The sequence below is a fragment of the Lissotriton helveticus genome, chromosome 3_1 (assembly GCF_964261635.1).
Source record: "Lissotriton helveticus chromosome 3_1, aLisHel1.1, whole genome shotgun sequence".
Taxonomy (NCBI): domain Eukaryota; kingdom Metazoa; phylum Chordata; class Amphibia; order Caudata; family Salamandridae; genus Lissotriton; species Lissotriton helveticus.
The window spans coordinates 1,698,450,163-1,698,464,299 of NC_136061.1; the positions used below are offsets into that span (position 1 = coordinate 1,698,450,163).

Consider the following 14,137-nt stretch of genomic DNA (forward strand, 5'->3'; position numbering starts at 1 on the left):
AACTTTTCAGAAAACCGGCCACGAAAGGAATACATTCAGGTTTTAACAGTTGCAAATAATAGAGAGCAGGACGTGCTTGCACAAAATTTTACTTTTTTAAAAGAGTTTTTAGATAAAAAGTCCTAAGCATTTCATAACATTCACAAAAAAACATGAAGTGCAGCAGATCCTGAGGAGACAAGTTGTCGCAGCCACAGGGTGCTAGCACATTCCCTTTATGACATCCCCTTGGGACAGCTAATAAAAAATGGAAGAAGTCCACTAGCATCAGTGTCTCATTAGCTCTTCATCCTATAGCAAATGTACCAATGATTAGACAACCCAGAACATGCAACTTAGGTTACTCTCAGAAATGGTGGGAATCAAGAACCCTCTTTCGATATAGTCTCATACCAGTCCACAGCGTGAGTAAATAGAGACACGTAAAAGTTTAAAATGTTTATTTTAATGACGTGCTCTAAGATGCATTATTTTTGCTAACATAAGCAGGAATATGATTAATAATAATACGATCAGCATTGTTACAATTCCATAAAACACAAAAGGAGAAAGCATATTATGATGCTAGTGGAAAGAGGACCTATAGTGCCTAGGGTACCACCGCCCCTAGCTAGGACCTATGTTTTATAATAATAATAGAAGGTCTCTTAGGCTTGAATGGGGAGCCCCATACCTCAAAGACCAGTAGAGGTGAATCACATCAGGATTTGCAACAAGCTCCCACTCTCTATGGAAACAGATTTTCTCCAAGTGTTCTAATCATGCTTGCAGTGCAATATTAAAAGGCGCTAGAATTTCAGTCAGCCGCAGCTGTGTGCATGTTGCGTCTAGAGCGTGGGCCGATCAGCCCGAATAACAGCTTACATTGTTTTGTTAACCTTGGAGGCTTCTGCAAGCCTAGGGATGTCAAAAACAAGGTTTTCTCATGTGAAGAAAAATCAAGCAATCTTACTTACAATAACAGATATATGCAGTGTTGTGTGCAAAAGCTGCAAATTGGCAAAATGGATTTAAACGACTAATAAGACTAAGCTAACATAGCAATGAGTGAACGCAAGTTCCTGCCTTCACTACAAGGGAAACTACAAATATTTTATGGTGTCATATTATTAGGGGGTAAGATTTACTGTTCTAACAAGTTGCACAAAATCGAGGAAAAAAAAATATCTATATATTTGTGGGGGACGAGGGGGTTAGGTTTAGTATTATACCAACAGCCCATCATTATTGAGGAAAGCGCACATATTTTGGCAGCAGAGGGTCATCTTAACTATTCTTACTCTAGGTCGAGAAACAATGGGGAAAGAGTATGCATTGGGAGAGGTTCCTCAGATGTATTATTCTAACTCAAGACCCACAAAGCCTGGGGGAAAAGCATATCCTTTTTGTGTGGAAGGGGGTTAGATTTGCTATTTTAAGTCAAGTCCCACACACATCAATTTGGGTAATCCAAACGCCCAAACAGAATGTTCACAGTTAAAAAATATATATATACATATTTTTAAAATTAATATTTTGTACTACTACAAATAACTTAAAAATAATACAGGCACAATAATATAAAAATAATATTCACAATAAAATAAGTAATAAATATTTGGATGCAGAATTGAATTTTATCATCTATAAATCAGTCAATGAACTTAAAAATATCTAATTATTCTTAAATATGTCACTGTAATTAACCTGCCTTTTATTTTTTTTTAAACTAGATACTGAGCCTACCAAAAATGCAAAATCACCCCATATGTTTCAATATAAAATAATTTAACATACGCATCCAATTTATTAATCGACAATTAATTAATTAATTAATTGTGGGTTTCTAAAGCGCTAGAATCGACTCCCGAAGGAGTATCTCTGCGCTATAGACCGCTGGGGAACCCGTCCTGGCTTTCCCTGTGAGATGGTCCCTACTGGGTATCTCCACGGTGAAACCAGGCATCCCCGGCGTTTGTGGGGGGCCGTTGTGGAGATGAGGCAAGCTAATGCCCAGAGTTGCCGAGTGTGATCCCTGGTTAGAGTAGGCACCGAGCCGAGAATTATCGAGTCCGCTGACCCTGGTCCACGACAATCAATAGATAAAACTGTTATTATCAGTTAAAATGTATATTATATAAAACTTTATCAGCCAAATCAACCCAACACTCAGTAAACCCCACAACCAAAATAATGTAACAAATAAATGTTCCCATAATTTAAGTAAACAACTAAATAAATATATACAATTAAAAATGTTTCCATAATTATTAAAGCCCTAATTTCTTATTATTGTACTATAACTTTTACAAAAATACTGCCACACCCATTCATCAAACGAAAAAACAACTAAAATAAAAGACAACATAAAATCATTTAATATGTAAAGAATTAATAAACAATAACTCATTAACATTAAAAGTTAAAAGCAGCTAATATTGGACAACATATATTGTAAATAAAACAGTATCCACCCAGGTCCCTAATAAATTACACAAACTTGGAAAAAATAAGAAAAATGAAACATTTTTATATTTGTATAAATAGTTATCAATAAATAGGCATAAAAAAATAACACATTCATAATAAATAGCATATAAACACTATGCAGCCAATACCCCAATAAACATTACATCCTAAATAAAAACATATAGGCCCTTTTACATATGGGTTCGATTCCGATTAGGGTAAAAAATTGTCCGTACAAATCTTTTCCAGAGCCCTCGCCGTACGAATCGTGAACATGCCGTACGAACCGACGAGTACACCCAGCGAACATGGGGTACGGTGCGTACACCCTGCGATTGCGGGGTACGGTGCGTACACCCCATGATCGCAGGGGTACGCACCATACCCCTGTAATCATGGGGTGCACGCACCGTACCCGGGGGGGCCGTTCCGTACCTGTTTCGAGGCGAACTCTGCTTCTCCGGACGTTTTCGGCTCCCGTAAAGAAAGCGGCGTACGGTCGTACCCGACACGATTCGTACTTGCTGGGTCGGAAAAACCAGCCGCGAACCATACGGGTGTGGCGTACAGCGGGTTCCGAGGGAGATTCATACGGGGATTTGATTCGTATGGATTCTGTACGATTCGTACGGAGTCCTGCTCCTGGTACGAATCGTACTTCGTCGTACATACGGGGGACGTTGCAGGGCATGATTCGTCCAGGAAAAACGCTCCGTACGGCTATTCGGAGTGGTTTTTCCCAAATCGGAATCAACCCCATAGTTTTAAGAATAATAATTACATTTCAAATTCCAAATAGAATAACTTCACTAAAATACCAAAATACAATACATTACATATCAACATTACTGCTAAAAACAATGTACATCCTATTAATATATGCTTCATCAATATTTTTGTAGTAACATCATTGTGACCACATTATTATGGTTATTTGAAACTTTAGGGTCGATATTCAGGATCCATGCTGTTGTATTTGTCCTCCAGTTTAGTCCAACCTAGTCTTATCTTATATTTGCCCTAAGCAAACTGCATTCCTGTCTCTGCCTTCCTCATTAAACATTGGATTGTCCATATTGAGCTTCAGTGACAAACCTCCTTCTAGGTAGCCTTGCATTTTGCAAAACATGTATAATAATATTAATTATAATAATATTAATAATATCAGTGTGTTTCTCCACTGCCACTCATTGGTGGAACCCTTAGATTATTAAAATGTGTTGGGTTTTGCAAAGATTCGTTTTCTACTTGGTTGTTTCTCTGCTACTCCTCCATTGACCTCACAAACATGGTCATTTTGGGAATCAAAATCATCTAGTTGCTTGCAGTTTATGAACTTGGTGGTTTCAGAAGCTGGGATGTTCCTTTGTAACCAGGCTAATGATGTTCCTCAACAGTTGGACATGTCCCTAAAGCTTTCAGTGCTGTTACGTGCATTCCTTCATTCAAAAGAGAATAATTGCTATCCACACTACTCCTATGTTCCCATTTCTCTATCTCACTCCTGTTGACCTCTTGTCCGTTCAGTTACCCCTCACTCACATGCCTCACTTTACCTTATCCTTCTCTTCTCCTCTGGTTTGGCCTTCCCTTTCTATCAGTCCAACTCCCTCATTATTGTTAAACCCTATTTTTTTCTATTCTCCCTATAAGTCTCTACTGTCCAACTCTTACTGTCACCCCCACCTCTTGCCCCAGGCTTCAATCTGTGAAACATCATTCAAAATACAAAGAATGCTCTCCTCCCCTTTGCAGCAATGCTCTGCTCTCAGATCCCTTCTATTCCTGTACCCATATAATTTCCATCTATATCTCTTCTCACATCCCATTGCAATCTACTATCCAGTATGCTTGCTTTTGTCTTTCCTATTAATCCTAACCCTATTCATTTGCTCCTAAGCTTGATGGAGCCAACAGTGAGCAAATCACTTTTGCTCTACCTTTTTCCTTCTCTCCATCCCTCCGTAAAATTAACATGTATATCTATGTTCTCAACACCACTTATTTGACATTTCGAATAATTTAAAAAACAACCACTAAAACATTAGCACCCTAATGTCCATATTAAACCAGGACCTCATGTTCAAATACATAAAACATGCTTAGTTAAGGCACTGCACTGATACAAGCTGAGGCCATCCTCCCAGACTATATTATTCTGATCTGAAACAGTGTTGTCTAGAAGAGAGGTGGAGGATTAGAAGTTATCCAATATATCCAGCTTCCAATTCTTTTCATTTGCAGAATGCCTTTGCCATCTTGTGATACTTTCTCTTACTTTTTCTCATTGGGCTACATACCACTGTTAACAGCAAAGACTTCTTAAATGCCTTCCACAATTCCATTGTTGATGTCAACTACACTAATCTATGAACATTGATTGACCTCAACAACTGTTTTAGCAAAACTAGATAATTCTCAAACCAGATCCCTCCTGTCTAACCATCTACACCTAAACACTGGCATCACACACTCAGAGTGGCACATACTCAATGGATCTTCATCTTCCCAGGATACAACACCATGTCAGGAAATTACCCCATGACTTTGTATTATCACAATGTACCTTCAAACGTAAACTCCCCTCATCTCATTGCACAACAGTCCAATCAAATAGAAAGATCTCTGGTCGAACTTGGGAAAAACTTTATATCTTTATTTTGTCAATTCTAGAGGTGCCAATGCGTACTATCTCTATTTTGACAAGGCGGCAGGTACAGACTCTCATCCTACTATGGCAAATGAATCATCCTGCTCGTGACATGCCTTTTCTTACAATTCCAATGGAAGACCTGTTGATTCTCTTCAAAATGAAAACTGAAAAAAGAACCTTTGACAGAAAATGAAGAGAAATGAACAATTCTGATGAGAGGCTCTGCTTTCTACTTCAATCCATTAATAAGTCTATGTCAAGTACACTTGTAGACTTCATTACGTCACATGATTTTTTCAAGCTTCTTGGCCATCAATAGGGCCACACAAAGTTATTGTAGATTTCCAAAACAGGAAGTGTACCTTCTCAAGAATCACTCACTCACAAGAGCCATGAGATATAATGGCAGATCACTTTGAGCTTAATTTACAAAACGATCTGCACTTTTGTATTTGACCATTAAACAGAAATACCTGATGTTTAAAGCTGGCAAATGTTTGTTTTGCTCTTGTGTATGTATTTTTTACAAAAATATTTTTGATGAGCCAATCTCCTATTTGAGTGTAGTTGGTAACCCTGGGCGGTGAACTATGCTACGCTCACGGAGTTTGCGGAGTTTCCCGCACTCTGCGAAACGTGGAGCTCGTGGAGTTCCGAAAAAACTCTGGTTCGTGGAGCTGAGTTTTTTCCTCACTCGAGATCGTCAATGTCAAGTTGCCGATTGCGAGCCAGGAAAATCAACTTCCCACAAGTTTTTTCGTCATTCGCGATCGTCAACATGAAGTTGGCGAGCGGGAGCGTGGAAAATAAACGTCCCAGCAAGATTTCTCAACGCTGGGTGGTCAGGTTTCTCATTGTGACCACTCGCGATAAGAAACTGCTTGTTCGGGTTGAGAAAGCTGCCGTCTGAGTAAAAATCTACTTGAGTCGTAGAAAAGAAGTGACCGCTTGCGCTGTGCAAGGTGTAGTTATGAGAAAAAGGTCCACCCTAAACATTTCCAGGACTATCAATGGAAACCTCACAGTGAAGTGCTTACCAGGTACACTTGGAATATTTTGTGAAATCTCACACATCATAAAACTGCACCTATGCAAATTTGCTGACCTGTGGATCGAGACTATAACATTTTCAGAGAATCTGGACTTTCAACATAAAAGTTAAGAACTTGGGGAACTATTTGTGGCCATATCCTATAGAGAAGTGACCCTGCATCACTCATCACTCAGAACTCATCACTTCAACATGTTTCACACACTGTTCTTCTTCAACCACCTTTTTCCCAACATAGTCCTAGAATTCATCAGGGTCGGTGGCAATGCTATCTGGCTGGCACAGGTACATTTCTCTCTCTTCGTCAAAGACAACATCCCCATTTACCAAACAACACTCTGAAGATGCACTGAATCTAACTAAGGGGCTCATTAGGATGGCGGACGGACCTGCGTCCGTCCGCCATCCTAGAGGAGGAGGGACCGTCCGCAGGGGCAGCGGCGGTCCCTCCAGTGCAATTAGAATGTGACCGCCAGCCTGGCGGTTACATCCTCAATAGTTAACATTGCGGCGGGTGCTGCTTGAAGCAGCAACCGCCGCAAGGTTAAATATGCATGCTTAGCATTTGCATGCACAAAGCGGCAGGCACCGCGCGGTGCCTGCCGCTTCGTGCACGCAAATGCAGGGGGGTACCATAGGTACCCCCCATGTGCACCCCCACCCCCCTAATCACCCTGGGGGCCCGCAACGGGCCCCCAAAGAAATCACCGTATGCCTTTCCACGGCAGAGAATCCGCCGCGGAAAGTCATCTGTTTTCCGCCATCCTAATATGGCTGGCGGTGTCTGATAGACACCGCCAGCCATGTTGGAGCTTTTCCGCCGCGGTCGGAAGGCGACCGCGGCGGAAAAGCTGCGGACCGATTTTGAGACCCACCGCGATCCTAATTTGGCGGTGGGTCTTTTGTGCCTCCCCAGCGGTTTTCCCGCATCCTCCGGGCCGGCGGTGGCTTCCGCCGGCCCGGAGGATGCGGGAAAACCGCGATCGTAATGTGCCCCTTAGTCTCTATCAGATGTGACCTCTAAATGTTTCAAACTTGTATAACTTGTGAATTCTGATTGGACAAGCCAAGGAGATGGTCATCACACCATACTAAGTGTATTACTTTTTCTTAAGAGCATTGTCTTCTGTTCCCACCCATTACTTTGCTTCACCCAAGCGTTATTCCCACCCGTTTTCATTTTACTTTTTTAACATTGTATAACATTTATACATTTGTTCATTGAGTGTTCAGGATGTTCTATCAACTTTCAGACTATGAGAAAAAGTCATCCTTGATCAAGTTCCAAGACTTGAGATTACAACTCAGAGGTTGTTTCTAATGCGCCAGTGCGCACGACACACGTGGTTATTAGCTTTGTTTCTCATTTTAGGCCAAATTACAAACTAACAGAGAAATCAAAAAGACAATATGTTAGATTCAAATAAAATGGTTCCACTGTATACCACTTAAGTTATTACTACTCTAAACCCATGTGATAAAAATAATTCTTTATGCATTAGTACTTAGTATAAAATACAGTTTTGTTTCAAGCAGAGCAGATGCTTAGCATGTGAATTCTGAAGTGGCCATTTTCTGTGTTAGTGCGCAGAGGCAAAGCTTTCCCTCAAAGTATTATGACATCATGCAGTTGGCGGATGCGCAATTCAATTCTGCGTTTTTTAGCGGGCACTTTAGTCTCATTCATATTTCTTGTTTGTAGATGCATAGGCAAGCTTCCCCTTCTTCTACATTGTGTACGAAATTTGTGTAAATTAGTATCACAAACATTTATTAGTACTTTATTATGATTTTTTAATGAGAGGATTCAGCCAGCTAGTTGCTTATATGCAAATCCTTGCCCCATCACCTGGTAGGTAATGACTACGTGGTCCCCCCGAAGCACTTTAATGGCACAAATAGGGCAAACCTGCCATCCTGGTCCAGTAGATCATGCTGGGTTTGGAAAGAAGACCAAACAAGAGCTGCCCAAAGAGAGGCTTTGTACCTGTTGCATTTTGGGTTAGCAAAGTTTGGACTGAACTTGTGGCTCCTAGCTCAGGGAAAAGTTGATCCCAGCCCCAGACCGAGGAAATGACTCAAAGGATCAGTCTGCTGATCTCCCGAAACTTAAAACAGCAAAATGCTGGCTGCCGGAGAAGGTTTGCTGATAGCTGCTGCTGGGTGCCCCAAGAGAATGATCTTTGATGGCCAAAGGTTGCACCTGAGTCAGCTAAACACAGGAGTGGCATCAGAGGCATGATTGGTCACCCAAGATGGACTTTTCGCACCATTAGTGTGTTCCAATTGCAGTGCCATTAGATCGGTAACCCAGCCACAGCTGGCCTTCTATTGTTTCAAAAAGGACTTTTTGTGGGACCCTAACCTCGGTGGTCAAAATCACGCCACGTCACTCGTGGACAGAGAAATCACCACAAAGGCACCCTGGATGACTGTACAGGAACTGGAGCATCTATTATCGTCTGTGTCAGTCAGACTATAAAGGCTGGAACTGAAGTGGAAAACTTTCCAGTGCAGAGGTAAATCTACCTCACTGGCCCCCTAGACTTTCTCTCTGTTGGATTTTGGCGCCCAGATTGGGCCGGACTAGCCTACTAACTGTTTCCAACGTTTGAAATGTTTGCTAACTTTTTGTTGACAAATGTTTGTTTGTGGTTGAAAGAAAAAGTGATACAATCATTGAAAATCTGTATCTCTGGGACTCTCTGGTGGATTCTGCTCATCAAGTGCTCTAAAAGTGTATAAAAAGATACTCTATTTTTATAAATTGGTTTTGTGTATCTATTGTGGTGTGTGGCTACTTCCTGGTTTTGTTTGGTACTGTTAAATGTTTTACACTAAGAGGCTGATTAGAATGGCAGGCAGACCTTAGTCTGCCCGCCACCCTATCCTAAGCGGGACCGCCCGAGAGGCTGTGTGCGGTCTCACCAGAGGACTTACGATTCGACCTCCACCACGACGGCCGCAATGTCTACGTTTTGCATTGCGGCAGGTGCTGCCAGCTGCAGAACCTGCTGCAGTGCCAAAAGGGGACACTCAACATGTCCCTGCAATACTTTGGAGGCACCATGCAGTTCCTGTCACGTAGTGCAGGGGCTTGTAGTGGGGCTCCATAGGTTCCCCCAAAAACCCACAGCTGAGGGCTAGGGGGGAAGGTGGGTCTGCTATGGACCTCCAAAATCCCTTTCCGTCTGCCTTTTAATGGCAGGCTAACCACTATGAAAAGGTGGGCGGAAAGGGACATTGTAACCCTATGGCTGTGCCTGGCAGGCATCGCCACCATTGTAGGGAATGCAACCCCCTCTGTCGCACCAGCTGACTCAAGGAGCCCGTCGGATGGATGGCGGTCGGTCTTTCTGACTGATACCCATCCACCCGCCATTGGAATATGGAGGGTGGAGAATATGGTTCCGATCATTGTAATCGGACCCTAAGTTCCTTTGTTCTAGTCTTGCTGCTGTATAGCCAAAACTTGTTAAAACTAGCCTGACTGGGCTCAATAAAGGTTTTTTGAGAGTGTATGCCATGCTAAGGCTACCAGGAAATATTGTGTAATACACCCAGATCCTCACAGGTACCCTCTTCACCCGGGATAGCCCCAGCAAAACTATTCTGTCCCTCCTCTGGGATCCTAAGAGATCAATGTTCAATGTCCGCTTCCAGGATGGCATTGAACTTATTGAATGTTCTTCTAAGGACATGTCAGACTCCCTGCTGGTACAATCCATTCTAATAAGAACGCTCTGTACATTGTGTGTCAACTTTAGGACAATTTTGTAATATCACAGGCCTCAATGTCATGATTTTTGGGGGGTTTATCTGGCCACTGGCACGCTCTGTCCTCTCTCACCTCATCTTTACATTCCTTTCTGGACCCTGAGGTATTTGTTTAATCACACTCAAAATCTCTTCCCCACTTCAACACTCTTACAATCAAAACCTTGAGTTAAAAACAAAATGGATGTACTGAAATGATTTTAAAAACACTACCAGCTAACATATTTTAATTTGTTTCTATTCAAGTGAATTAATTCATTTTCCTGGAAAAATTATAATATAGAATGATTGCAAAATCAGATTTGTACTGTAATGTTCTTTCCAAAAAACAAACTTTTTTATTAAAGGAAGCGTCTCATAGTGTAAAAAAGGAGGTCAATTAGGAAATGGTAATTCTTCATGGAACCCAGCAGTGAAGGATTTCTGGTGCCAACTCTAAGAAATGTGGTCGTAGCCAGTGTTCAAAGCATTTACTTTGGTAAAGAGTTTCCCGGTTTTGTGGGGTAGAAGAACCCCCTGAACAGGGCCCGTTGGTCGCATGCATTCTTAACCCCATCCGCGCTAAGCGTTTTCCCGCTGTGCGCTAAAGATTCGCAAATCCCGCGTATCATGACGAGCTCAGCTCGTCATGAGCGTACGACAGGCGTACCTCATGACGAGGTGAGCTCGTCATGAGTGTGGGAGGGGTTAAACTGTAGCCAAGACTGTTGCTCCAAAAATGAAAGTGCAGCCAGGGGTGCATAATTAGTTAGAGGGCATTGGACCTGGTATTGAGTGATGCCAATTATGTGAACGTACAGCATCATTGAGATGGTCTTGGAACAGACAAAAAAATTTCCAGAGCAAATATGCATTTTCCATATTTTACATAGAGCAGGACATAATGTATGTAGTTACTCAACTATAGCATAGAGATTATACATATTGAAAAACGACTTTATTTTTCACCTTTCCCAGGATAAATTCACCTAGGTTACCTACTAGTACTGACGTGTGAGTACATCGCTAGAAGAGATTAATGATTCTGCAAAATAATTCTTTTTTTCCTGTTTTAATTAGGCATAAATTAATAAAACCAGCATTTCCTGTCAATAGGCTCCTAAATGGAAGTTTTTGTAGTCCTTGACCGATGCCTCGGCCTGAAAAACATGTGTCATATGAGTGTGACTGCTTTTTTCAGAGACTATTTTAAATTTCATAACCGTCCCTGACAAAATAATCTTTGATCCGGATAATTTCCTTAGCAAGCAGGATAATCAATGAGCTCTTTTTAGATTTCAGAAGTCAATATAATGCTTTCATATTTTCGATATCATTCATGATCCATCTTCATATTTTTATATCTTATATGAGATCTCTGAGCTTGCTTTTCAGTTACCGTATTAATCCTATGGTGGTATAGCTCATAGGCTACAGTATTTCCCCAGGGACGTTTACAACATACAAAATAAGAAGACAAAAAAACATACTAATATGTGAAAAGTTGCTATAGTTAATCAAGTTTCGCAAAGGCATTAGAATAAAACATTTTTCCCTGCTACCTAAGAGACCTGTGAAGTATTCACACTGAGTTACATTTCTGGCTAAACTCTGACTTTGTATGTAAACGTTTGATAGAAAGTTATCTTGAAGTGGTGTTCCCTTCTGAGAAATTGTGTTTGTAGAAAGGAATTTTAGGAGGTGGCACACATTGTGCCACAGATATAATTGCTGTGGACAGACACTCACATATACACATGCATGCACACATATGCACACATATATATTGGGGAGTCACCACTGTTTAGGTATAGGTAGGTAAAAGTTTCCACAGGAAAAAAAAAAAATTTTCAATAATAACTTTGGCTCCATTTGAGGAATCTGGAATTGAGGAATTTGGTGTGATTCGCAGGGACAAAGATAAAGTGGGGTTCTCAAAACGCTGAGTTCACATATAATTCCTATACAGCCTTCAGTAGCAGCTACAAGAAAAATGACTGAACTGAATTACATCACGTCTGACAAAAAGTTAGTACTATTCTCAGAAAGCATGCATTTTGTGATTTGGTGTAAATCTGTTCAATCAGTTTAGCGCAATTTACTAGAGCAGCTCTGTGTGTGCTTGAAAGTGTTGAAAGAGTTGGAATGTGTGATCAGTTTTTCCAGCTGAAGTCCCGTGGGACAGTCGAGCTGAAGTCCCTTGGGACAGTCCATTATAGAAATAAGTTATTCTGATTGTCCCTGGGAACTTCTTCTCCCAGGGCCAGGACTACTCGCAAGGCACCAAGTAATCTGATTGGCTAGCCACAGCTAGAAACAAAATGGTGTGGCTGCCAATACATAAATTCAGGGGGCAAAGCAGCACAATGGATGGCAGGTGGGAGGGGCGGGGCAGGAAGCTGACCACAGAGGTCAGGGAGGAGGGGATGGGGCATCAAGCTGAGCATGGCAGGCCGGCTGGAGGAGTAGGTGCAGCAAGCTGACAATAGAGTGCAAGTAGGGTGAGGCTGTGGCAGCAGATAGACAACAGAGGGCAGTCTTGAGGGTCAGCAGCAGCTTACAGACAATGAAGGATAGGTAGAAAGGGAAGGGCAGCACTCTGACCTCAGAGATCAGGCCGGAGGGTCAGGATTAGCATGCTGACCACTGAGAGCAGGTGGGGAGGCAGGGGCAGCAATTGGACAATGGGGGCCAGATGGTAGGGGCGGAGGCAGCACCTGGATAAAAAAGGGCAGGAGGGAGGGCATGGGCAGCAAGCTGACAATAGATGGCATGGAACAGACAGAGGCAGTACAATGGCAATGGAGGGTTGTAGGGGCAGAGGCAGCACATAGACATTGGAGGGCTGGCAGGAGGGGCAGATGCAGCAAGCTGATACCAGAGCTTGGATGGTAAGGTCAGGGGCAGTACGCTGACAGCAGAGGGTGGATGGCAGAAGCTGTTCAGCAGAGGCAGTGGCAAATTGGCTCTGTGAAGGCTAAAGGCTGTGTGCAGTGGGATTTGCTAAGGCTAAGCCCAGTGGGCTGTTATCCTCTCATGCTGTGTATAGGTGCAGATCCTGCGACAACTCCCCACTGCATTCAGCAAAAGGCTGTGCGTAACAGGGTTGGCAACCCGTGTAGTGTGGGCCTGGGTAAACCCTGGTGAATGCTGTGTGCAGTGGGAGTGTTGGCTGAATTTGATAAAAAAAAATCCAGAAATGAACTGAAAAAGAATGGAATCAAGAGATGTTTTAGTTAAGTATGGTAACATGATGTCCCTTTTCATCAAAGAATAAAAAATGAGGAGCACAACAGCACTCCACAACATGGAACCAATTTTGCCCAGGAAACCTATTTCAGCTTGCCTACCAACAGTTGCATCTGTTAGGGCAACTATTAATGCATTTAATACAGAGGACTGTATTTCACTTTGCCTCTAGCCTCCGTTGTCTGCTTACGAACATCAAAGAGATTAATAGACCAAGCACATATGCATTTGCTTAAAATATCGAAAACTGACATTGTAAGTATGTATATATTTATATTTGTATGTAAAGGTAAGCAGACAGCGCTGCTTTGCATTGAAAGGTATTTGCACAAAAGGTGCATGTGGCAAGGTGCAGCGTCTCTTTTTGTATGCGGTCTCCTACCATGTTCAACAGCTGTGGTGGTTGACCTAAGGCAGGCACCAGGACAAATAGAACTGGGACACTGTTAACTTCTGCACCCACCCCCAGAAATGCCAGTACCCTTGACGACTCTTTTCCTTCAAGAAGACCCAAAAGAGAGGGGGCATCTAACCTTCAAAAACGTACATGCTTTTAATAGGATCCCCTGTCATATGTTACCAGACAGAAGTGCTGCGTGTCAGGGGCTGAAATTCAAATTTGAGATGCACAAGAGAGATCTCGTGTAATGAAGATGACTCGTGGGTAATTGAAACGTTACCATGCTGCACCCTAGAATCTCTCTTGCTAACGATTTTTTTTTAAGAAGGATGGGGATTTTATTGGGTGATATGAAAGTCCTTTAGATAATGTTGAATTTTTTTTTTTACTTTGTTCTTTATTTAAGCACCTCGACCTACTTGCATGACGTTTGCCTATTTGTGTTTTTTTTAGCTATCTTTCTACAGACCTACGGCAAGTCGGCATAAAATCCTCCTAGAAGCCAAGGCCTTTCCATCAGACCACGTGAGAGACGTGTTTTAATCTATGTAGCAATTTGACATCATTTTCTAAGAGAAAC

General features: G+C 42.1%; 1 protein-coding gene across 3 annotated transcripts in view; it reads left to right on the top strand.

Moving 5' to 3' along the window:
- Positions 1–14,137, top strand: part of KYNU (kynureninase) — a 988,121-nt gene that overhangs the window by 427,918 nt on the left and 546,066 nt on the right. For all 3 annotated transcript variants that reach the window (XM_078682489.1, XM_078682491.1, XM_078682490.1), the window contains exon 6: positions 14,011–14,082. In XM_078682489.1, coding sequence (XP_078538615.1) covers positions 14,011–14,082 — 72 coding nt within the window. The remainder of the gene's footprint in view (positions 1–14,010; positions 14,083–14,137) is intronic.